Below are 23729 nucleotides of genomic sequence, written 5' to 3' on the forward strand. Positions count from 1 at the left end.
TGTGTGTGTATGTGAGAGAGAGAGAGAGAGAGAAAAGGCGGGGAGGGAGGAAAGGAGACAACCGGGGCGGGGAAGGAGGCGGCGGCGACGGCTTTCCGCGAGGCGGAGGACTGAGAGACGCTACCGAACAGGAAGCGCTGCCACCGAGCCAGGAGCCGCTCCGCGCTTCCCTCAGCAAGCGAGAAGAGGGCAAAGTCTGGGCTGGTGAGAGCGAGGAGGGGCGGCACCAGCGACCGGATTCCTCCCTCCTTCGGACCCCTCCGCCCCCTTACAAATCCGCCGGGAACTCCGCGCGGCCCTCCCGCCGTGTAGCTCCTGGCTCCGGGAGCCCCGGAGGGCTGCTGAGGAGGATGTCGGGCGGCGGCGGTAGCCGGGAAGAAGAGCGGCGCAAGCTGGCCGACATCATCAACCACTGGAACGCGAACCGGCTGGACCTGTTCGAGATCAGCCCCCCCACCGAGGTGAGCGCCCGCCCGGCCGGCTTTCTCCCCTCTCTCCCTCCCCGGAGCCGAAAGCGGGCGGAGGGGGAGGGGATCAACGTCTGCACACGCAGCCCCACACGGACATATCTCCCGGCCAGCTACTGTCCCCCCCTTCCCTTCCTTTCCTTACGGAGGTGAGGCCGGCGGTGGCGGCGCTTCCTACAGACGCCTCCATCCTCGCGGAGGGGAGGCTCCGCCCCTTCCCGAGGTGAGGGACCCGGCAGCCCCCCGCTCGCCCCCCCTCCGGGAAAAGAGATCCTTCATTACAGCATTGCCTTCCGACCTTCCTCGTGCCCACTGAGATTATGTCCAGCGCCCCCTAAAATCCCCTTTGGATGCGGAGCAGGCCGGCCGGCCGGCCGACCTGCACGGGCCCTCATTTGCTCTGGGCGACGAGATAAGCCTCCCGTACCTGCACCCGCCGTGTCTCCCTTCTTTTGTAAAGACAGTATCCCTCCCCCCGCCCCAATCTGACTATTTACACCCTGCGAGGAAGAGGCGCTGCTCTCGTGTTTCTCTTTGATATGAGCTTCCCCCCCCCCCCCCCCATGCCTTGCAGCTCCTACGATCGCGCCCCCAGCCCGGCAAGGTACGGGGCTCGCCCACCCCGCCCCCTCCAGGGTTTGGCTCAGCCTTTCTTTCTAGCGATTGCTAGTGTTTGCTGAACCCTCCCCGTCATCCTCACTATCACCGCTGGTCGTCGATTCCACCCCCCCCCCCACTAAAGTACTCCTTTGATTCGAAGTGGTCTCGCGGACTAGTGGCATTTATGGAAACAGGCTGCCCCTTTTGCCGTGCCCTGAAACATCGTGGCTTAGCTTAGGAGGAAATGTCGCAGGGGAGCGTTTGTTTGTTTCTCTCTCTGTGTGTGTTTGGCGGGGAAAACGTTGGCGTGTATCGAATAAGAATAGGCTTGTTGTGTAGGAATCCGGGGTGAAAGGGGGAGGGAGGGTTATCAGGGAATTACTCTTAATTGAAAGGGATGATGTGGTCAAGACCTGGAAAAGAGATGTAATTATTATCATCTAACCGAAATAAAAGGAGTGCAGAAATCGTCTACTTTATCCCAACCCGTTTTGGAAACTAACCTGTAAAAAAGTGTTGCATCTGTCCACAAATAATTTTCTTAAAATGAGCTGCTGAGCTTTAAAAGGGGAGGGGAGCTTTCCTTTCCTATGATATTAGCAGAATGATTTTGAAAATGCTCATAAAACAAGTATTATGAGCAAGTTTCACAATTATGGGAACAAGTTCTACAGGAAAAACTTAGATTTCCTACTAAAACTTTTTTTAAATGAAAAAGATTGGATACTTTTTTAAAATTTAAAAAGTTAAAGCCACACCCCATCAGGTTGTTGTCAACATTCTTTTTGGCTGGTCAGTCTGTATGCTTGAGTTAAGTATGAAAGGTGGTGTGGGGGAAGTTTTGATAGGTAGATTGTTCTCTGCTGGCAAAACAAGACTGTGCTCTCTGCTTATTGGGTGGAGGCTGATCATGTGCCTGTTCCCAAGGAAAAGAAGGAAATTTACACTTGATTTTGGCTCCGGTTAGTCTTTAGTTGTTAACAAAAGCCCAGTGATGAATAATTGATTTATTTTCTTTAGTGTTAAATAGTTAACATCTAGAGAGAATTATTTCAGATTTATTTTCAAAGATCCTGAACTCATTTTAGCTTTAAAGGAAATACCCTTATGTTCCCTTACACATTTGTGCAGTGTTTAAATTTACATTTTATGTAATAATAAGCCTTCCATGGTCTTCTGCTGAAACAAAAATGTATGTGATCTATCTCCATTTCAAAAAGTGTTAGCACTAATATAGTTGGAAGTGGCTTGTTATTAGAGTTCTTTTTATATCTGATCATTTGGATCTCCGCATTTTATGACAGGTTAGAGCTGTGCAGTCACGTTGTTGATAGCTGCCAACATAGGAGCTTGAAGATCCAGTTGTCTTAGATTAGCTATTCAAATCTATTGTGATATTCCTGTTCAAATCTGTTTTAGATAATGGGACTGGTAGAACTAGAAAAATGACCTGTCAAATGGGCCAGGGCTCAGTCATTTGTAGACTTATTTTGATTCTTATCTTACTACACATAATGCTAAAATATCTATGCTTCTGACTGGAGCATTGAGACCTACATGTTCCTCTGATGGCTTCTTAGTCTAATTTCATTATTTATTATTATGGAGCTTGTTTTAAGCTTCATCTTTAATGCAATATAATGCCTTTTTTATCAATCTTCCATGTTTGAATGAACACACACACACAAAATTCCAGGTGCAGGCAGAACTTTGTTGTGGTTGTTGGGTGTGCCATGAGATGACTTCTGGTGAACCTGACTGCCTTTGTGCATGTTTGAACTATTTAAAAAAAGCTTTGCTTTGGCAATACAGAAATGTTTCTTGGATGAGTGTGTCCAGTAAGGCTTCCACCTGAGCCATGTTGTGACTTTCTTCCTCCAAACTGCCATTTACACACAAGCCTTGCACTTCCTTCACAGTGGTTCCACTGTCTCCTCCTGTCTGACTGTGGTGCAGGAGTGTCTCCACCACTGTGGCAACTAGACTGCTCATTGTGTACCCCCTCTACCTCCTTCCCCACAGCTCTACTTTTTTTATGCTCTACTACACTTTTATATGTCATGGGTGGTATAATTGCCGGTCTGCTACAGGCAAACATCATGTATCCAGTTAATTGGGCATAAGTTGTGAAAATAGGCATGCGGTGAAAGCATAGTTTAGCTGAAATATCCCAGATAGGTGTCGGAAAGGTGTTTAAGAGAAGACTCCACAATTATGTTCAGTGCTGAATTATTTTACAGAAACAACTAAGTTATAAACTGAAGTAGTAACAATTTAGTGATTCATACTGCATGCCACACTAAGGTGAATGGTGAATTGTTTACTTTGATTTCAACTAAGAGGTCAATTTAAATTCTTCCCTCTCCCCCTACCCCCCAGTGCTGGAGGAAGTAAACCATAATCCCTGGATTTGTGTTATGTCTGAAACAGGAATTCACTCACAAAAAACAATGATACGTAGCCAAGGTTTGTTATTGGCGTACTGTTTGCAGTTTGTTGGCATGAAATAAATCATGATCCCAGGTATGGACATGGCATGAAGCCAGGGAATCATGCCCTGTATACTAGTAAGAAGGAGTGAAAGAATATTCTTAGATGTCATCACTGTAAATTATTAACTGTGATGTGCAATTCGGGGCAGTGCTCTTCAAGTTTTCAAAGTGTTTTACAAATATTACCTCAGTAATTCTTACAACAGTCTGAAAAGCATAATTATCTGTATATTGCAGATAGGCTGAGACTGAAAGTGGCTTCCCTAATGCCTCTTAGTAAGTTCACAGCTGATGTATGGTTTGATGCTACTAGGAAGTACATTTGACTCACAATAATGACTAGATAATGTAGCCAGATTCCTTTTATGGGAATCACTTCTGTAATGTATAGTTCATAAAGGGCCCAAATTTTGCATTGTTTTTTATGCCATCTTTTCATGGACTTTCTTGTAAGAGTTATTCCTTGACTGGAAAATGAAGTGTGTTGATCTGTGTAAGTCAGGAGCAGAAAAATGACAATCCAAATTCAGAATGAGCAGAGGTCTTGCCCTCAGAAAACATGAGAGGCAAAATAAGTAGAATTCCTTGAACCCCAATGAGTGTGATATGTTGCTACAGTTTGCAACCTGCCCTGCCCTGCTTCTACTTTAGGGTTACATACGCTTCAGGTTACAGACTCCGCTAACCCAGAAATAGTACCTCGGGTTAAGAACTTTGCTTCAGGATGAGAACAGAAATCGTGCTCTGGCAGCGCGGCGGCAGCGGGAGGCCCCATTAGCTAAAGTGGTGCTTCAGGTTAAGAACAGTTTCAGGTTAAGAACAGACCTCCGGAACGAACTAAGTACTTAACTCAAGGTACCACTGTACCTTTTTTCTTTGGCCAGTCTTTTTTCTACCCCTGAGTGATCCCAGCCAATCAGGAATAGCTTGGGAGTGTGATAATGTCATAACGTGAATCAGATCTGGACATGTAGTGATGTGCTTCCAGACCCAAAAAGGTTGTGAAGCCTGATATAAGCACATAGTATATAATTGAATAAAGATGTCTTCTGGGAGAATGCTGTTGTGCTCAGGTCTTGCTTGTGTGCTTCTTATGGGCATGTTGTTGGCCACTATGAGAACAGGATACTAGACAATATGGGCCTTTGGTCTGATCCAGCAAGACCCTTGTGTTCTTATGATATGAATACTTCCTTTATATGTCATAGCCTATCATAATAGCCTGCCTTTCCCTTACTCTCATTTATTCTTCTGGAAAAATGTGCATGGCCAGTCAATAAGAGAATGCTGGTAGTGCTATCTGATTGTGAGAATGGGGTCTGTAGAATTTTCACCATTGTGTTACATTACATTTTTGATGTGGGTATGCTTGATCAAATAGTTCAAGCATATAAATTGCAAGTTTTTTGGGAGAGGGGAAATCACAAGTATATGGTTGCCTAAGGAGAAACAACTTTATTTCATAAATGTTATTCATTCATTTGATAACATTTATGTACCACTTGATTGTAAAAAAATTCTACAAGGTGGATCACAAAAAGAACAAAACAATAAAATTATTGATAAAAGGTGTTAAAGCAACTATTTGAATCCTTCAAAAAAATAAAACTTGCAGCAAACTAAATCACACCCTATAAGTTTGTTCTTGGAAGTATACTTTTCTCTCTGCTTTGTTTAGGCCTGGCTTCTAATTATTTGAAAGATTCTTCTAGGTGTGTTTGGTCATGTGGGCCATGCAATTTATTTGCCCTTCACATAAAGATTAATAGCAGTGGGGCTACTTTTTGTATGACCATAAAACTTGCACGTAAGTATTTTCAGGAGTTGTTGGGGACCTTTGTTTACTGGAATCTTTTTCACATTCCCAGAGCTATGTGTGTGATTTCACTAAGCTCTGAGCAGTTGAAGCCATTGAGGAAAGCCCCTGTGGTTCAAGCCAGGGCTGATTTAAGCATGTAACCGCCATAATCAGGAGGTTACAATTGCCCTAATTAGTTGCAGAACCTCAAGTCTTATCTAATGCAAGTTACATTTATAAATTAACCATTAATCAAATCACCCCTTGTGAAGGAATGGTGTCAGCTGGTAAGCATACTCCACCATAATTGAACTCATTACTCTTTTTGCACATCTTGAAAAGTCCAAGCTTACCACTCTTTTATCAAGAGCAAGACCACCTTATTAGAGTAAGGTTTGAGGAGTGGAAATGCTCCTATGACTTGGCTTTTGCTGTGTGGCATAGCATGTAATTGATGTCACTTGGGATTGTCTCAGAAACACTACTACATAGGTAATGATACTCTGGTCCAAACCAGAGGAAAGGCTGTAGTTCCATGGTAGAGAACATCTGCTTTTTATGCAGAAGGCCACAGTTCCAGTCCCTGGCATCTCCAGGTACAGGTATGAGAGACCTCTTCAGGAAACCCTGGAGAGCTGCTGCCAGTCAGTGTTGGCAGTACTGAGCTATATGTACCAACAGTGATTTTTTTAAATAAGGTGACTGCTTTTTATGTTGGATTTCTATGAAAAGGCCTTTTTGAGAGTGAGGTAATATGATAGGTTTTTCCTATAACCGAGGGTGCACCACATCCTCATTTGTTTAGCTTTTTGGAACCATCCCTGAAGTCTTCTTTGTGCCATTCTTTCAAACAGTCTACACTGCAGGAGTTGGCTTTTCTCCCTCATCTTGGTTAGACCCCTTCCTTGCCTCCACATCCCCTACCCACATTCTTTGTTTCTGAAACATGTACAGTGGTACCTCGGGTTAAGAACTTAATTCGTTCTGGAGGTCTGTTCTTAACCTGAAATGGTTCTTAACTTGAAGACCACTTTAGCTCATGGGGCCTCCTGCTGCTGCCGCGCAATTTCTGTTCTCATCCTGAAGCAAAGTTCTTAACCCGAGGTAATATTTCTGGGTTAGCGGAGTCTGTAACCTGAAGCGTATGTAACCCGAAGCGTATGTAACCCGAGGTACCACTGTACCTTGTTTTGCATTAGGAGTAGGCAGGACACTCACTGGTATCTTTCTAAAAGGGGGGGAAAATGTTTATTCTTGTGTTGCCACCTTTTGGACCTCTTGTGGGGCATCATGATGATCACAGGGTCTGGGTTGATGATCTTTATATGATTAGCACTAATTTTAAATATATTTTTATCTGTTGCACCTGAATTCTTTTATGCTTTGCTATTTAATGTTCTTTAAAAAAATATTGTAAGGTAGCCTGAGCAATTCAAATACATAGAAATAAATTGAAAGAATGGGGTATACATTCCATAAATAATAATAAAATCATCTCTAAAAGTAAATACTTGAGATTGCCCGTGACATTTGCATCATGTAAGTGCTATATCAAAGATTGAAAGAGGAATGCTTTTATTGTATTCCATACAATAAGCAGTACATGATACAAAGAGCCTATCATTTAACAGTCTGATTATATGAATCTATGACCGCTTTTGAATATTGCATATGAAATAAGAGGATGTCTTGTATCCCTTGTTCTAGATCTAAAAGTGTGACTGTGACACAACAGTCCCATTTTCTGCTTTTGCCTCTTTCTATTGTGTCATTAGGGATGCGGGTGGCACTGTGGGTAAAACCTCAGTGCCTAGGACTTGCCGATCGCATGGTCGGCGATTCGGATCCCCGTGGCAGGGTGAGCTCCCGTCTTTCAGTCCCAGCTCCTGCGCACCTAGCAGTTCGAAAGCACCCCTAAGTGCAAGTAGACAAATAGGTACCACTTTATAGCGGGAAGGTAAACGGCGTTTCCGTGTGCTGCGTTGGTGCTGGCTCGCCAGAGCAGCTTCATCACGCTGGCCACGTGACCCGGAAGTGTCTCCGGACAGCGCTGGCCACCGGCCTCTTAAGTGAGATGGGCACACAACCCTAGAGTCGGACACGACTGGCCCATACGGGCAGGGGTACCTTTACCTTTATTGTGTCATTATATAGGCTCTGTGGCCAAAGAGATGGGCACAAGGCTGTTCTCACTAAAATTAATAAGAAGTTTTTGGAGAAACAGGTTGATTCCTGCACCCCTCTGACCTGGTTCATAGACATTGATTTGCTGTTTACCTGCAGTAGCACAAGCTCATAATTGTGCTGCTACACATTATGAAGATAACATTTCAATGCAAATATTATTAGTAACTAAGAAGTAAGAGTTTGGCTGATGCCTTAGTGATCTGTATTGCTTATATCACTCAGTTATTTCTAATATAGGGGATGGTACTTTGGCCTTTTAAACATGATTGGGGGGGTGAATATTGGGTTTTTTGTGTTATGTATATTGTGCTCTCATTTTGTTTTTTTATTTTGTGAACTGCCCTGTGATCTTCGTATGAATTAAAATAAATAAGTAAGTTCTACTGAGTTTGGCGGGATTTATTCTCTGAAATGTCTGTGTAGGATACATCTGTGCAAGATTGCAGTGTTAATCAAGTAATCATTTTAAATGTGAATATGAAAGAAATTGTAGCTCCTCTGAAGTAAAAAAGGACATTTGTTATATTTTCAGATTGTGCATGCATGTTGTAGCAGCCGCCATAGGGGTGAATGCCTCTTTTAAGATGATGCTTGTCATTCATAGTGTTTATATGTAAGTCTAATAACAGCTTTTTAAAATAGGCAGCAGATGTTTATACATTGGGACTCTCCTGCATATCAATCATATGTTGCTGGTTTTTTTTAAACTAGGCTAATCTAACTGATCAAACACTGCATACAGGGATAATGTGTGATTCAGAGATTCAGATACCTATTGTTACTAGCAAGCAGAAACTTCTACAATTGCCTGACACTCCTGAAATTATTGGGCAGAACAATCCTAATGGAGTGGGGGAGGGAAAACCTGTGGCCAAAGCAACTGCCAAATCTGACTTGTAATTACTGGGTGGATGTTGAGGGAGAGTGGATGAAGAGAAAATGAGGGCACCATCTCCAGGGCTGGCATATTTTCCCTCCTGTGTCAAGTGAATAGGAGCCCTCAGGTCCAAAGCCTCCCTAGATCTACTCTTGACGTACCCTTTTAATCTTGAGGAGGCCTCTGGAGGTGGACCTCCCTCTCTCCCTGTGGACAGGTAGATTTGTAATATTCTATGGCAGCTGCAAAGGGTCATAGGATTGTGTCCTGACTGATTTTTAGTAATTATTCATTGAAAGGATCACACTTTGAAAATGTTTATGGAGTGATGCTAACTGATGCTTCTTTTTAAGTAAATTGGTAATCTATGAAAACTAAGGTATGTTTCAAGTTTTCTGAACCTATAAGGCTAGAGCTCACGGTTAGAATAGTAAAAGTTTTGGGCTTAGAAATAAAGGAACTATTGTGTATCTTTGTTTATAAGATGGGAAACCTTAAGAGATTGTAAGATGCCAGTGTATCTGAAATGTTGTATGTGCTTTGCTGTAGTTTATCAGAATAACAGTAGGGAATCAGTAGGGAGGGAATCAAATTGACTCTAAGCCAAAGGCCAGGCGGAACAACTCTTACCTCTAGGGTGTTGCTGTTTATGGACCTTAAGGTCTTTTGTGGGGCTTTAAAGGTCAAAACCAGCACCTTAAATCTGACCCTGTACTCCACCGGGAGCCAGTGCAGCTGGAAAAGCACTGGATGAATATGCTCCCATGGCAGAGACCCCGTGAGGAGCCTCACTGAGGCATTCTGCACCCACTGGAGTTTCTGGGACAGCTTCAAGGGCAGCCCTGCATAGAGCAAATTACAGTAGTCAAGCCAGGAGGTGACCATCGCATGAATCACTGTGGCCAGGTTGGGGAGGGAAAGGTAAGGGACCAACTGCTTGACGCAGCGAAGGTGGAAAAATGTCGCCTTGGCTGTTGCTGTAACCTGCGCCTCCATGGAAAGGGAGGTGTCAAGGATTACACCCAAACTCTTAACGGAAGGCAATGGCACTAATTGGGCCCCCGCAAGGGAAGGGAGTTGGTCCTTCATTCCCATACCATCCCAACCCAGCCAGAGGACCTCTGTCTTCTAAGGATTTAGTTTCATTCGGCTCCCACGAAACTATCCAGCCACAGCTTCCAAGCATCTGGTCAGTGTTTTCGGGGCCGAGTTGGTGTGGCCATCCATCAGCAGATAGAGCTGAGTGTCATCAGCATATTGGTGACAGCCCAGCCCAAAGCTCCGGACAATCTGGGCAAGGGGGCGCATAAAGATGTTAAAAAGAATCAGGGAGAAGATTGCACCCTGCGGCACTCCACACACTAAGGAGTGGCGCGACGATATCTCCTTCCTTAGCGTCACCCTCTGTTCCTGACCAAAGATAAAAGAGCACAGCCATTTATGGGCTATGCCCTGTATCCCCATTGTCGGCGAGGCTGTGGTCCAGAAGATCATGATCGACCATGTCAAAGGCTGCTGACAAATCTAAAAGAATCAGCAGTCCCGACCCGCCTCAATCCAGTTGTCTACGGAGATCATCTGTTAGGACAACCAGAGCCGTCTCGGATTGTGATTGAAATCTTGGCTGTATATTGTATTTATATCATAGCCTGTCCTGACACTAGATCTTAGAAGACAAGTACTGTAACAGCAATGTGACCAAGACAAAAGGTTCCCTCATACTTCAGCACTGTGAAAATTCTTCAGCAGCTGGTAACCTATATCCTGCTCCAGCTACCTGAGCTTCCTCCCACTTTGTTTTTTTCTCCTGCTGCTGCTAAGATGCATAAGAATCATCTTGAAAAATATACATTGGGTTTTTGTATTAATTTATTATGTCAGTTAGAAAAAACTTTCACAATTCAGTCTAATATAAACATGTTAAATTTCAAATTTATTAACTAAAATCCATTGTCCTCCTGTTAAACAGGAGTAAGACAGCTTTCTATGTAAAAGAATAAACAATGGGGGAAATATCTGACTTCAGGATCAAACAAAGGTGATTTATTAGTTCAAGGATGTGTTGTGAACTTTCTAGTGGAACCAGGGGCTGCATGTCATCAAAGGTATTAAATAAGATCCAAGATATGTCATTTTGGATCTCATTAGGGTCATCTGCTGACATCCTGCCCCCGGTAATCTTTTATTCCTATTTTATGGCATCCAACTACAATGGTACCTCGGGTTACATACACTTCAGGTTACATACGCTTCAGGTTACAGACTCCGCTAACCCAGAAATATTACCTCGGGTTAAGAACTTTGCTTCAGGATGAGAACAGAAATCGTGCAGCGGCAGCAGGAGGCCCCATTAGCTAAATTGGTCTTCAGGTTAAGAACCATTTCAGGTTAAGAACAGACCTCCGGAACGAATTAAGTTCTTAACCCGAGGAACCACTGTACCTGAGTTCTGTAGTATGTTGATTTCTCAAATTATAAATAAATACGGGTTAGTCACAGTATAGTCTTATTGACATTTTCAGTTAGTAAATGATCTTACTGCAGGGGTAGGGAACTTGTTCCAGCTCAGGGGCAAACTTCTTGGGGCCACCTGCCAGAGGTGCTGGTTTTGCCCAAAGCAAAAATGGGTGAAGCAACAAATAACAGTTTTTTAAATCTTTGTGCAGTAGGCTAGTTTCTCTCCGTCTCTATTAGAGGTTGAAAGGATAAGTGTGGGCCAGCTTCAAAGAACAGTACTGGGAGAAACAGTTTACTTTTAATGGAAACTGCTTTCCCAGCAATTAGACTAAAATGTGTTTTAGCTTTTTCAATCCTTTTTTGTCATTTTGCAGGATGGGGGAGTGGTCTTCAACAAGGGTGCTGCTGGGACAGGAAGGGTTGGACAGTTCTGGATCTAGCCCTTAGACTCAAAATGGTATCCCACCCCCTGTTCTTATGCGTTAATATTTTCTTGTGGCAAAATGCATCATAGCTGTTACCTTAATATTTTTGTTGAATATTTATGAAAGAAGAAAAACTTTTGAGAAAGCAGTTTTGTCCTGAATAACTTAATAGTTAGCTTCTCATTTGGGTTGATAATTTCAAAGTTTGCATTCTGTTTTGCCACAATAAACTGGCTTAGCAAATTCCCTATAAAAGGTGGCTACTGTGCTCTCTGATCTGAAGGAAAATATAGGTTCATTGAGTGTTATCTGTTTTAAATCTGAGCAGCTGTTTTGATTGTATTATAAAAGGAAGTAAGATGATGACTCATACGACCCAGAGAGGTGTTATAAAAAATAGTTTCTGGTTTGGCCTGTGTAACTGAAGGTGGGGTAGGAAGCTGTGTAATGAAGTAATAACTTTGAGACTGGTATGCTGTGATGCTGTAGAGATCTAGAGAATTGAGAGACTGATGTATGGAGATGGTGTTAACTGGTTTTCATTATGATAATTTTAAGATTTGTTATCACTAAAACATTTTATGAGTAATGCTCAAATAAACTCTCTCCCTGATTCTTGAGATTGAAAGTTTAATGTTTGCTACTTTTTGATTCATTGGTACCTCTTCTTCCAAAATTAATTGAAGTGTTATCAATGGCATGCTGAGGATATCCATTCCATCTGAATAAGTAGAGGCAGTGCAGGTGCTGAATCAGTGTTAGGAGACAGTATTGCATTGTTGCCATTGGCATTTTTGACCTGGCTTAAGGTGCTCATGATGACGTATAAAACCCTACATGATTTAAGTCACCAATACCTGAAAAAAACACCTTCTTCCCCTGTGCTTGCTTGCCTTGCCTGCCTCTTAAAATCTGCAGAGGAGGCCATTGCAGAGGTGTGGAGGAAGGTTTTCTCTTTTGAAACCTCTGTACCATTTTCAAGGGCAGCCCCTCATAGAATATATTACTGTAGTCTAGATTATCCTTCCTGTTCTTGGTTCAGGCCTGGATATAGGACTGAATCAGCCTTTGTTGCCCTAATTTCTTGATTGAGGGTGGGACATGGGAAATGTTACTGCTCTTGATTTTTCTGTGGCTTTTGATACTATTTACCATTGCATCCTCCCGGACCCACTCTGAGATTTCTATTGGAGACACTGAACTGTAGTGGTTGTGATCCTCTCTGTAGGGGCAAGTCTAGAGAGTAGCATTGGGAGAGTGCTTATTGCTTATTTGCCACTGATATGGCTCATGCAGTACCCACAAGCTACACACCTGCTTATTTAGGGGAATGCAACATTATCTAGATCAGGCTGTTCCTTCAAACCCCAGAGAAAGAGTTGAGTGTCACCATTGTATTGACAACACATCACCCCAGGTTCTCTGATAACCTCTCCTGGTGGCTTCATATAGGTGTTAAAAAGTATGGGAGACAAAATCAAACTCTGGGACAACACATGTGCTCCTATGGGACATCATATGAAGAGGATGCAACTTTAAATGTGCAGTAGTTGAATTTTTTTTTAAAAAAATTTCCTGGGCTTCAGTAGGTTAGAAAGAATCACTCTCAGCCAGGATTTAATCTTGTGTGTGTCCAATAGTAAATAAACTTTCATAATCCTTATGAGCATTCTATGGTTTTGTGTCCTGCCTTTGTATACCACTGCACTTGAATTAATGGTTGAATAACCTGTTACATTCAGCAGATAGTTGTATTGCTACTCCATGGAATTGCAGACATGTTATAGAACAATAGACTTCAGTTCAAGGCTGTAGAAATAAATCTGTTGCAAGCTTCAAAACAATGCTATTTGTGCTGCTTCTGGCCTTCTGGTCTGGAGTGGAAACAGGTATAAGAGAGGTTTGTGTGATTGGCCATCAAGAAGTGGCAGGTAAAGGGAAAGGAAGGGAGGCTCTCCCCGCTGTAGCAATTATGGGCAGATTTGGCCTTTGGCTTTCAGTCAGAATACCCTGACCTAGTGATCTGAAAATGAGATTGAAATTCTTGCACTGCATATTATTAGAATGGATGAAACATATTTAAGATGACTTGCATTATTACTGATATGTCATGGTATTTCTGCCTGTGGAATGTGGTATGGTAGAATGCTGTTCATTCAAATTTTATTTAAGGCAACGTTCTGATTCATCTGAGGCAAGTGACAGCATTTCCTTATGAGTATGTACCGGAGCTGACCAGAGTTGCCACACAAGTTTTCTTGTCATACACAGGATATGCATATATATTTATTCAGAGAAGTGTTGGTGAAAGGGTGTTGAGAGAAAGTGGCTTTTTCACCCCCTTATCCCTTCCTGAACCCCTAAAATAGGATGGGCTATATCACAACAGTAGAAAGGGGGAGATGGTCAAAATTTGGGCAGAAACACCTTCCATTGAACATGCCATGATGGTATTAATTATATGTGACGTAATTAGGTGAATCCCAACATGCTAGCCATAGTCATGAAGAAGTATTTCCTTGAGAAAATCTGATTTTGGTTCATTAGAACATTAAAAATCACATCCATGCAAAATGTGACAAGTTTGTTAGCTTGTACAACTGAATTACTGTCTAAGCAATAAAGTGCTCAGAGTGGTTTATGTATGTAATTCTCTTTGTACAGTAATATACTTGATTGCTTTTCTTTTTAGTTTTATTTATTTAAAACTTTCTGCCTTTCAGTTTAAATATTTTTCGGGCTAACTTATAAAATAGAAATTAAACAAATACAACAAGATTAAATAGCGAACTACGAACTCTCAAAATATCATTACAGCAGTGATTTTTTAAAGTTGTATTGTGGTGGTTTGCTTGTTTTTTGCAAGCTGCAATACAAATGGAACATGTTGTAGCCTGCAAATAATAAGCAAACAAAGCAGTATAGTAAGCATGAATATAAATATACAAAGGTGTGTTGATTTGTTCAAGCTCTGTCAAATAATCAGCGTGCATAAGAAGTTGACTTTGAATTCATGGGCTTTACAAGCACAATCCTGTTGTCATTCCCTCTGGGATCAATGTTCAGGTTGTGAGCGCAGTGTCTTGTGTAACCAACTTGACATAAAGAAAGGTGGATCAAAAGACAGTTGGGCATGGTGGGCTCTTGTTTCTCTTCCTCTTGACCAGGGTTTCCCCAACTTTGGTCTCCAGCTGTTTTTGGACTACAACTCGCATCATCCCTAGCTAGCGTGACCAGTGGTCAGGGATTATTGTAACTGTAATTCAAAAACAGCTGGACATTCAAGTTTCGGAAACCCTGCTCTAGAAAAACCACAAACTGTAACCAGTATTTGTTTTGTGGTTTGCAGCTCATGGTTTGTTTGGAGAAGACAAAGCAAAAACCTGGGTTTGGATAACATGCTTGGCCAAACCATGGCTTAGCTTGCAGCAGTGCAGGAGGAAGTCTGGGCCAGGAATGCTGCAGTCTCCTCTCTGGGATCCCTTACTGTCATATCAAGCTGTTTCTTTCTTGCTCTTTTTTGTAATCAGATGGCAGGAATGTGTGTTCAAAGCAAACATGGATAAGCTTAGATTCTTATGATCCTTAACACATTTGTAGGGTTTTCATAACAACCAAAGCACTGAATATATTATTGGTTTATGGAATATTTCATTGGCACTGTTTCTCAGCAATACAGTGGGTGCTCGGGTTGCGAACGTGATCCTTTCTGGATGCACGTTCGCAACCCACAGCGGCGTGTCTGCGCATGCGCGGGTTGCGATTCAGCACTTTGCGCATGCGCAACTTCCGAAACCTGGAAGTAACCTGTTCTGGTACTTCCAGGTTTCAGTGGTCCGTAACCCGAAAAAACACAACCTGAAGCGTCTGTAACCCGAGGTATGACTGTACTGTTTTCTGTCTCTCTTCAGACTATTGTTGCTTTCACTTGAAATTCATTTTCAAATATTTTATCATTTCTCTCATTGCTGTTAGCCCTTCTGTAACTAAATCTGTACATACAGTAGACTTTCGGCATTTAATATGAATTTTATGTCTGTCCAATTTAAAAACGTAATGTTATAAAGTAATGTAGCTGAACATGTCTTTGCTTTCAGCTTGATTAATGGGAAAAATGCATGTTCTCACACATGATTCTGTGATTCTGGGACATTTTCATGGAGTTTCCCATGTTGTGTCCTGTAATGATAAGAAATGCTTTTGTAAGAGATACCCACAATTATTTGCTTTCCCCCTTTGTCTGTTTTTGTTATATATTCAGTAGCATATTTTTTTGTCATTGTTACTCTTGTGTTCTGTTGGGCATAATATTAATATATGCTATTGTTTGATAGCAAGAAAACAGAAACATCACCTTCTAGATGCTAGCATTTAGTAGGGGGGAAAGCTGGTCCAGTAATAAAATGGGATATAGTTAACCCAAGTTCTGAAGAAGGGTTAGGCAACAAGAAGATAAGTAGCCCAGGAAAACTGTAGGCTATTTCTCTAGTTAAAAGATAGTTTTTATATAAGGCTGAATGTGAGGGCTAGTGTATCCTTTCATAAGGAAAAGGTAGACCTGCTGACTCTGACAACTCATTCTTATCTTAAGTCTATATCAGACTGCTTTTTAATGTATTAATACACTTTTGTAGGAGTTGGTAATAATTGTACCACTTACATTGTAGCTGAATTGCCAACAATATTGTGAGCACTCATCTTGAAATTTGTGTTGAACAGAGTCTAATGTTATATGGGAGATACAAATCTGGAGAATGTGGAGAAGGACTCTGAACTCCAAATGGGACCTGTGAAGTTAGGGCTTGGCTCAGTTCTGTTTGTGTCCTGTTTAACTCTGCTTGGTGGTGGTGACTGGTAGTAATTGTGGTAGTGGTGAGTAAATTGTCTGGAACACAGTTGAGAAGGTGCAAAAAACAATCCTTATCCCAGATAATGGGATTGGAAATGGGAGGTAACAGACTCATGAAGTTTTAAATGTGTGACACTGTAATGCAGATGAATGTGTTGTGATTAACTCTCAGTCTACCTGAGATGCATTCTTTGCATTTTAGGGGTCCTTGTACAGCCCAGCTATCACAGTGTTAAGTCGTTTTGCTTGTCTGTGTTTAATGGGAGATTAGACAACTTTATTGAAGATAAAGCTTTCAGTGACTACGAGGAACAAGTGGAAGAGGAATGTTGCCTTCATGTTCTTCTCTTGAGCTTCCCATGTGCATTTGGTTGATCGCCGAGAGCAGAGAGCAAAAGGGTGTAAGAGAAGAGAGTATTTTTTATGATCTACCATGGCTCTTCTTTATGTCTATCTACCCAATCTGAAAAGCCAGTTCCCAACATTTCATTGCACTCTACCAAAAAATAGAATTCAGAATATTGCTGTCTAAATAGAAACAGGCATCATTTTTTTTAATTGCTGTCCTTGGTGACCACTTCAGGTTTAGCCTAATGTACCCTTTCCCTTGCACGTCAATTAATGGTCGTCATACAATTTTATGATAAAGCATTGTATTTAGGACAAATTTGTATTTGGAAAAATTTGTGACAAGAGCCCCTTCTTCCTAACACTGGGTATTCAGCCTTCATTGACAGAGATTCCACAGGGGCATCTTTCTGCAGAGGTCCCGAGTGGCCTTTACAATATGCAGAAGTTCTTTGTCTGTGCATGCAACTTAGCTATTGAAACAACAGGCATTTTGGGTAGTTCTTAAGACATTCAAATTAGAACCTTTGCTCCTAACTCTGCATTGTATATATAAACATAAAACTTTATAACAGTGCTTCAGACAATTCCTAATGCCAATGGAGTAAATAGAGCCATAATTTATATGGAACTCCCTGCCACAGGAGGTTAGGTTATCTCCTCCTTTGCTGGTGTTCATTCAACTAGAAAGTTCTTTTTATAAAAAGCTTTTGACTTTTGTGGTTTTAGGGGGTTTTATAGTCTGGCTCTCTTGTGTTCAGTTCTTGGATGTTTTGTTGTGGTGGAGATTTTTTAAAACGAAATATCATTGCTATGTTGTTGGTGTATTGCTTTAGCTGTTTTGGGCATCTCTATTCAGAGAGGAAATGTGAGTTATAAATTATAAATGTTCAGCTTTTGCCACACCTTATCTGTTGTGGAATGCTCTCCCCTGAGAGTCGTATGTGCCTGGATCTATTCTTGCCTTTTAGAAAGTAGATGAAGACTAGGGCAGAGAGCCAATGAGTCTTCCTGCATTTGTGTATCTGAATTTGGTTTAGTGAATTGCAGGGAGAGAGATCAAGAGAAAGTATGTGCTTAGTTTCTGAAGAGCTGCTCACATGCCACAACTGTTTCTCTCTGACCCATGAAAAAATGTTGGCATTCATAACTTGGATGGGGTGGTGAGGACTAGTGGGACGGACTGCTGTTAGTACTGCACTGTAAAACAGCACAGTGTAAATCAGGGATAGGCAACCTTCTCAATCTGGCCCGTGGATGGTCCAGGAATCAGCGTGTTTTTACATGAGTAGAATGTGTGCTTTTATTTAAAATGCATCTCTGGGTTATTTGTGGGGCATAGGAATTCGTGTATTTCCCCCCCCCCAAAAAAAATGGTCTGAGGGACGATGGACCGGTCCACGGCTGAAAAAGGTTGCTGACCCCTGGTGTAAATGATGATTTCTCTTTTTCCTCCTGGAAGTATGTGGGGTATGTGGTGAGCAAATGGGGTAAGTTATGGAGTGAGCAAATCACTTGAGTAGATAGGAAGGTGGGGATCATTTCTTGATTATTATTTTTGCAAGGCTAACCAGTCTGTTTTTACATACAATTTATGAGTGCCTCCCATATTTATTTATTTATTTAGTTAGTTAGTTAGTTAGTTAGTTCTCACTTTGACCCTCCAGGTTTCACAAGTCTCAGGAGGACTTCTGCCCCCTCCCTTCTTCTGCGCTCCTTCCCCTGGCTAGGGCAGTACTCCTCGGTGGAAGGGGGCATATATGTGAGTGCATATCTTGTTGCTGAGCTGCTGAGTTAGCACTTATGCATTAGTTTTGTACTGTGGAGAAAATGTGGAGGTTTCCAGTGTACCCTAGCAAGTAAGACCTAGAGATTCCTGTCATGGCTTTTAGTACGTTACTTGCTGCTTAGTATTTGGATGTTCACAAGATGCTTGTGGGTTTACGTAGAAGAAGAAGAAGAAGAAGAAGAAGAAGAAGAAGAAGAGTTTGGATTTGATATCCCGCCTTTCACTCCCCTTCAGGAGTCTCAAAGCGGCTAACATTCTCCTTTCCCTTCCTCCCCCACAACAAACACTCTGTGAGGTGAGTGGGGCTGAGAGACTTCAAAGAAGTGTGACTGGCCCAAGGTCACCCAGCAGCTGCATGTGGAGGAGCGGAGACACGAACCCGGTTACCCAGATTACGTGACTACCGCTCTTAACCACTACACCACTATCCTAGTTACGATAAACATTCCTGTGAAACAATGAAAGTCCTATGTTGTGCATGTATATGAACTATCTCACATTCCCTTTACCAGATAATTCCCTAGAATTTCACATGGCAACTACTTTGATAACTTGAATTTAGGGCTCTAAAGGTTAAAGCTGGAGTTTTGAATTGAGCCCAGAAGTGGACTGGGAGCCAGTGCAGATGATGAAGCACTGGTGTAAAGGGATGGTATTTATCGATCATGCTCAAATAATGTGGCCACCTTAGTTTGGATCAAATGAAGAGATTCTGGACTGTTTTCAGAGGCAGACCCACACATTATAGTAATCGAACTGAGAGGTTACAAGAACTGGGTGAACTCCAACTAGCCTTTATTTGTCCATGTAGGGTCACAGTTGTTACATCAGCCCAAGTTGATAAATGCATAGTGCATTAATGTAAGAATGCAGCTATTGCAGATCATGTACCTTGGCTGTCTGAAGAAGATAGACTGCTTTGTGAGGGTAATGCTCCTTTAAGAGATGAGCTAGAAAGAACCACTTGAAATATACTAGAAGTGAAGGGATGTTGCCAGTAGCAGTCCGAGTGTGAGAGAGAACTAAGATGGACTGATATTGTACTAAAGCATGTAACAAGTTTCTAGCATTGCAGAATAATGCAGGGATCTATTTTCATAATTACAATTTTTTTGGTGGACATTCTAAATATTTTAGGATACATAATTTTGAAAATATAAAAAATAACCCTGCTGCATTTGCCTGAAGTTTTTTCTCCTTTCTGTACATATTCATGGTTTATGAAGTTTGGATGATCATAATACAATTAACCAGTTGTAATAAAACCTGAAGCAGTGGTGCAGTTAATACACTGTGTTTAAACACCAGACTATAAAGTCTATATATACCTTGTGTATTGTTTTCAAATAACTCAGATTTCATTCGTGAAATTTTATAGGACGGACTCCAGTTGAGTCTCCCTGGGGGGGGGGGGTGGATTCCATAAGTGGGGATCATCACCAATAAGGCCCTTTCTCTGGTTGACACCACCTCATGTCACATGGGGAAACTTGAAAAAAGAGCCTCTGATGAAAATCTCAAGGTAAAGGCAGATATATAGGGCAGAAGATGTAATTTGGAACTATTATGATACAGATCATTCAGTTGTGGAATCTTAATGTGATGCATTCACCATGATAAATGTTGTTTTAGGATCAGTAAACATGTTCTTCATGAAAAGTGCTAAAATTTAAAACGTTGCAGTAGTCAAGTATCAAATGCAGCTCACTTGGAGTTATTTGTTTAAACTGTTTCTGATACAGAACTAAGCATATTTAAAATCAAAGCACTCCAGTTTATATAGGGTATGGGTATGAAGAAGAGTTATTTGCTATGGCAGTTATGTGCTATTTCCAGTTGTAGGGAAAGTAAACATAAGAGACTATTTTCTCCACTCATACACTTTTTTTCTTGGAGTGTGTTGAATATGTAAGAATAACTTGGTGTACCGGAGAGGCAAAATCATTGATAAATGTATAGAAATAAATTATTACATAAAAAAGCAAGTGAATTGACAAAATGTCATTGATTCTATTTTATTTCATTACAGGATCTGGAATTCCATGGAGTTATGAGATTTTATTTTCAAGACAAAGCAGCTGGGAATTTTGCAACAAAATGTATCCGTGTGTCTAGCACTGCTACAACTCAGGATGTGATAGAAACACTTGCGGAGAAATTTCGGCCGGATATGCGGATGTTATCATCCCCTAAATACTCACTTTATGAAGTGCACGTCAGTGGAGGTTAGTGTATTAAGTTTGAGACTACTCAAAACTTAAAACTGTATCTATATTAATTGCAGAGAGAGAGGGAGAAAAATTTGGCTTAGAAGATTAAGTAATTTCCAATCACTGCTTGGCAGTTACATTGCTTGGCAGTTTCGCCTTGGCAGTTACATTGATTAGAGACAACAAAATTGTCAGTTAAAATGACATATTGAAAACTTGCAACATAAAACAACATAACAAAGACACACACTCACAAATTACAATATGAGAAAATTCAGATTCAAAATGTAAGACCTCAAGATGTGGCCTCAGAAAAAAAGTCTCCCAATGCCTTAATGAAGAGGAAGATCTTGCATTGGTTTTTGAAGGCTTGGAGACTTGTTCTGAGATTTGTTTTTTAAAGAAGCATGTCCACAATGCTGGGTTTACAGTAGTGTAGAATGATTTTTCATTAACTGATGCCAGCAATTAGTCCACACAGTAATGATAATATGAATTATTGTATTCTCAAGATTAATTAATAGAATGCTTTTGAACATGGATTGTAAATTTCAGCTGGCTCAGAATGTGGTACCTCACCTCTTAAAGAGAGTTGGTATTAAGCAACATACACAACTACTTTCTTTCATTTGCACTCGTTACTGATTTCTCTCTAGGACCCTGCTTGCTAGAAACAATGTGTAATCTTAATATAATCATGCAGGAAAACGGTTTCTACAGAAAGCTCAGAATTGCACATCTGAACAGAATAACCATTCATTGTCTTAGAAATAACAGTAGAAGATTATTAATCCAAACTCTGAAATACTCCTTAATGCTCTCTTCCATTGACATCTTTTTCTTCAGGCTGTAATATACCAAACAGTACATGTACATATAGCGTACAGACATTGCCTTTCATAATTATTCTAAAGTATTTTACTCATTTGTGTATTTCTCTTTTGGAAATTATACAAATTTTCTAGAAAAGAAAAACTGAAGTTTTTCTTCAGGCTTCATGTCAGGATTTGATGCTAACATTGTATACCAGCTGATAGTTAGGAACTTCATTAGGTTTTCTAGGGCTGCTTGTAATAAGTGTTTTTTGTGTGCATATCTGCTTTTCTGTGGGTTCTTCTTATTCTTCACTGGTTGGAACTGTTAAGTGTCTACTGTTTCAGCTTTTAAGAAGTAACCTTGACATAAAATGCTTTGGGCTTCTGTCTTGCTAGTACTGTTTTTAATTTTTTTTAAATAATCTGTTAGATGTTGATGTCTGGATATCTGGAGTTTGGTATCATCACTGTGTTTATGACACTCCATTTTCTTTCATTCTGGACTGGTTTAGGAATGTGAATATTGACTATGAACTAGTTTGTGTTTTGATTTGGTAGTGGATTGGATATGTCTTGGTAAACTGAAACTGAATTGAGAGTCAGCATGATCTAGCGAAAGTGCTGTTTTGTTTTATTGGTTTTAAAAGCTGTTTCAGGCTTACAAATTTATTTTAATCTCTTACCATAAACTTTTAATCCACATTCCCCATTTCTTATAGAGATGTTCAAAAGTGTCTTACAAAATCTAACAGAACATCCAGAATTTTAAAAAGTTATATTACATGTTCTTGAATTTAAATTGGATATTTCCTAAATATGTTTTTGTAACTATATCTTGAGAGGCTACTTCTTAGCAGAAGGATGACTTTAAAAATGAAGTAATTGCTAACCTGTCAGTTTCTAGCTTTGGCTGTGTGAGCAATATTTATCTGAAATGGTAGTGAGGATATGGCTTTAATAACTATTGTTTAAAAAAATAAAAAATAGGAGCCGTAGAGGAGCCCCCCCTTTCACTTATGGAAGGAACTTTGAAATGAATAAATATTAGTATCGTCTGAGTAGCCTGTTGGCACAGTTTGCCAGTGGTTCATATTCTGCTCTGATTTTAAAACAGGGCAGCTAACTAGGTATCCTCCAAATGTTATGGACTGCAGCTCCCATCAGCTCCAACCAGCATGACCAATGAGTAGGAATGATGGGAGCTGACATACAACATCTGGAGGGTACCATGTCAGCTACCACTGCTTTGAAAGATCTGATATGGTCTTCTGCTTTAGAAGTGCAATAAATTAAATCTTGTTGTTTGGCTAATAAGTTAACAGTCAATGTACTGCAATCGTTGATCTTGAAATAGTAAGTAACCACTAGTTATGCTTTATTTCATATTTTGAAGAAGAAAGAAGATTGGATATAGACGAGAAACCTTTAGTTGTACAATTAAATTGGAACAAAGATGATCGAGAAGGAAGATTTGTACTCAAGAATGAAAATGATGCACTTCCTCCAAAGGTAAAAGAAAGCAATATTACTGTATATTTTTGACACTACTGTAAATGCATTTGAGTTTTCATAAATTGCCTTTGGGCTTGCAACAACAACTCTGGCAATGTATTATGGGTACATATGACAGAGTTTTGGATAATCCTTCTCCATTATATTCACATTCTACAGCCTATTAGTGTGTGTCATCAGACAGTCTGCTCTGATTTATTGTCACTGCTGGGCAGCCAGCAGGGATCACAACTCTGCTAGCTACTGACTTGACTGATGAGGCTAGGCAGTTGATTGCGAAATGGCTCTCGGGTATCTTCCATAGTCAACAAAGTAACTTAAAATATCATAGTATTGCTCACAGTCAATGAATTTTCAACTGACACTTGCTGAGGTGGCTAGTTGGTCAGATTACTCCAGAGGTCCTGGTTGATGCAAGTGATTTTACCCTTAACATTCTGTGCAAAGAAATTACAGTGAGCCACCATCAGTTCTGCGTATTGCTTTGGGCCAAGCTGTAAAAGAACCACGCTACGTGGAAAAGCTCTGCTGGACAGCACACTGAGGCTGCAATGGAGGCTGCTAAGTATGTCTTCTTTGCTGCTTTCACTGCCACTCAGTAGGCTTGATACTGAGCATTCAGCATTCCCTCCTCTTGCATTGAAGCTTGTTTTATTGCATTAAGTTCTGGTGTACACCAAGGAGCCAAACTGGTGCTATCAAGCAGATAGAGTGCTCAGGGACACACATCAACAGCCTGAGCTATTTGCATATTCCACACTTCAGTCGGGGCTTCAGTGGGAACACCAGTCATATCAGCCAGAAGATCACCCAGGCTGCCAGGAGACCAATTGGATCCATTGCCTCCAAGGACAGACTATCCTAATACGTTGCCTGACTCTGCATCATGTTTCAAATAAGATG

The 23729-nt window shown here is 41.0% G+C and overlaps 1 protein-coding gene across 17 annotated transcripts in view; it reads left to right on the plus strand.

The window, feature by feature from the left end:
* Positions 1 to 53: 53 nt before the first annotated feature.
* Positions 54 to 23729, plus strand: part of AFDN (afadin, adherens junction formation factor) — an 87873-nt gene continuing 64197 nt past the window's right edge. For 8 of the 17 annotated variants that reach the window (XM_081000652.1, XM_081000658.1, XM_081000659.1 and 5 more), the window contains exons 1-3: positions 55 to 461; positions 20319 to 20514; positions 22708 to 22823. In XM_081000652.1, coding sequence (XP_080856778.1) covers positions 351 to 461; positions 20319 to 20514; positions 22708 to 22823 — 423 coding nt within the window. In that variant the 5' untranslated portion in view covers positions 55 to 350. Of the gene's footprint in view, positions 462 to 20318; positions 20515 to 22707; positions 22824 to 23729 lie in introns of all 17 variants that reach the window. The other 9 variants (XM_081000667.1, XM_081000668.1, XM_081000654.1 and 6 more) reach the window with 4 other exon arrangements.

Source organism: Podarcis pityusensis, assembly GCF_964106645.2.
Source record: "Podarcis pityusensis genome assembly, chromosome: 3".
In the NCBI taxonomy this organism is placed as follows: domain Eukaryota; kingdom Metazoa; phylum Chordata; class Lepidosauria; order Squamata; family Lacertidae; genus Podarcis; species Podarcis pityusensis.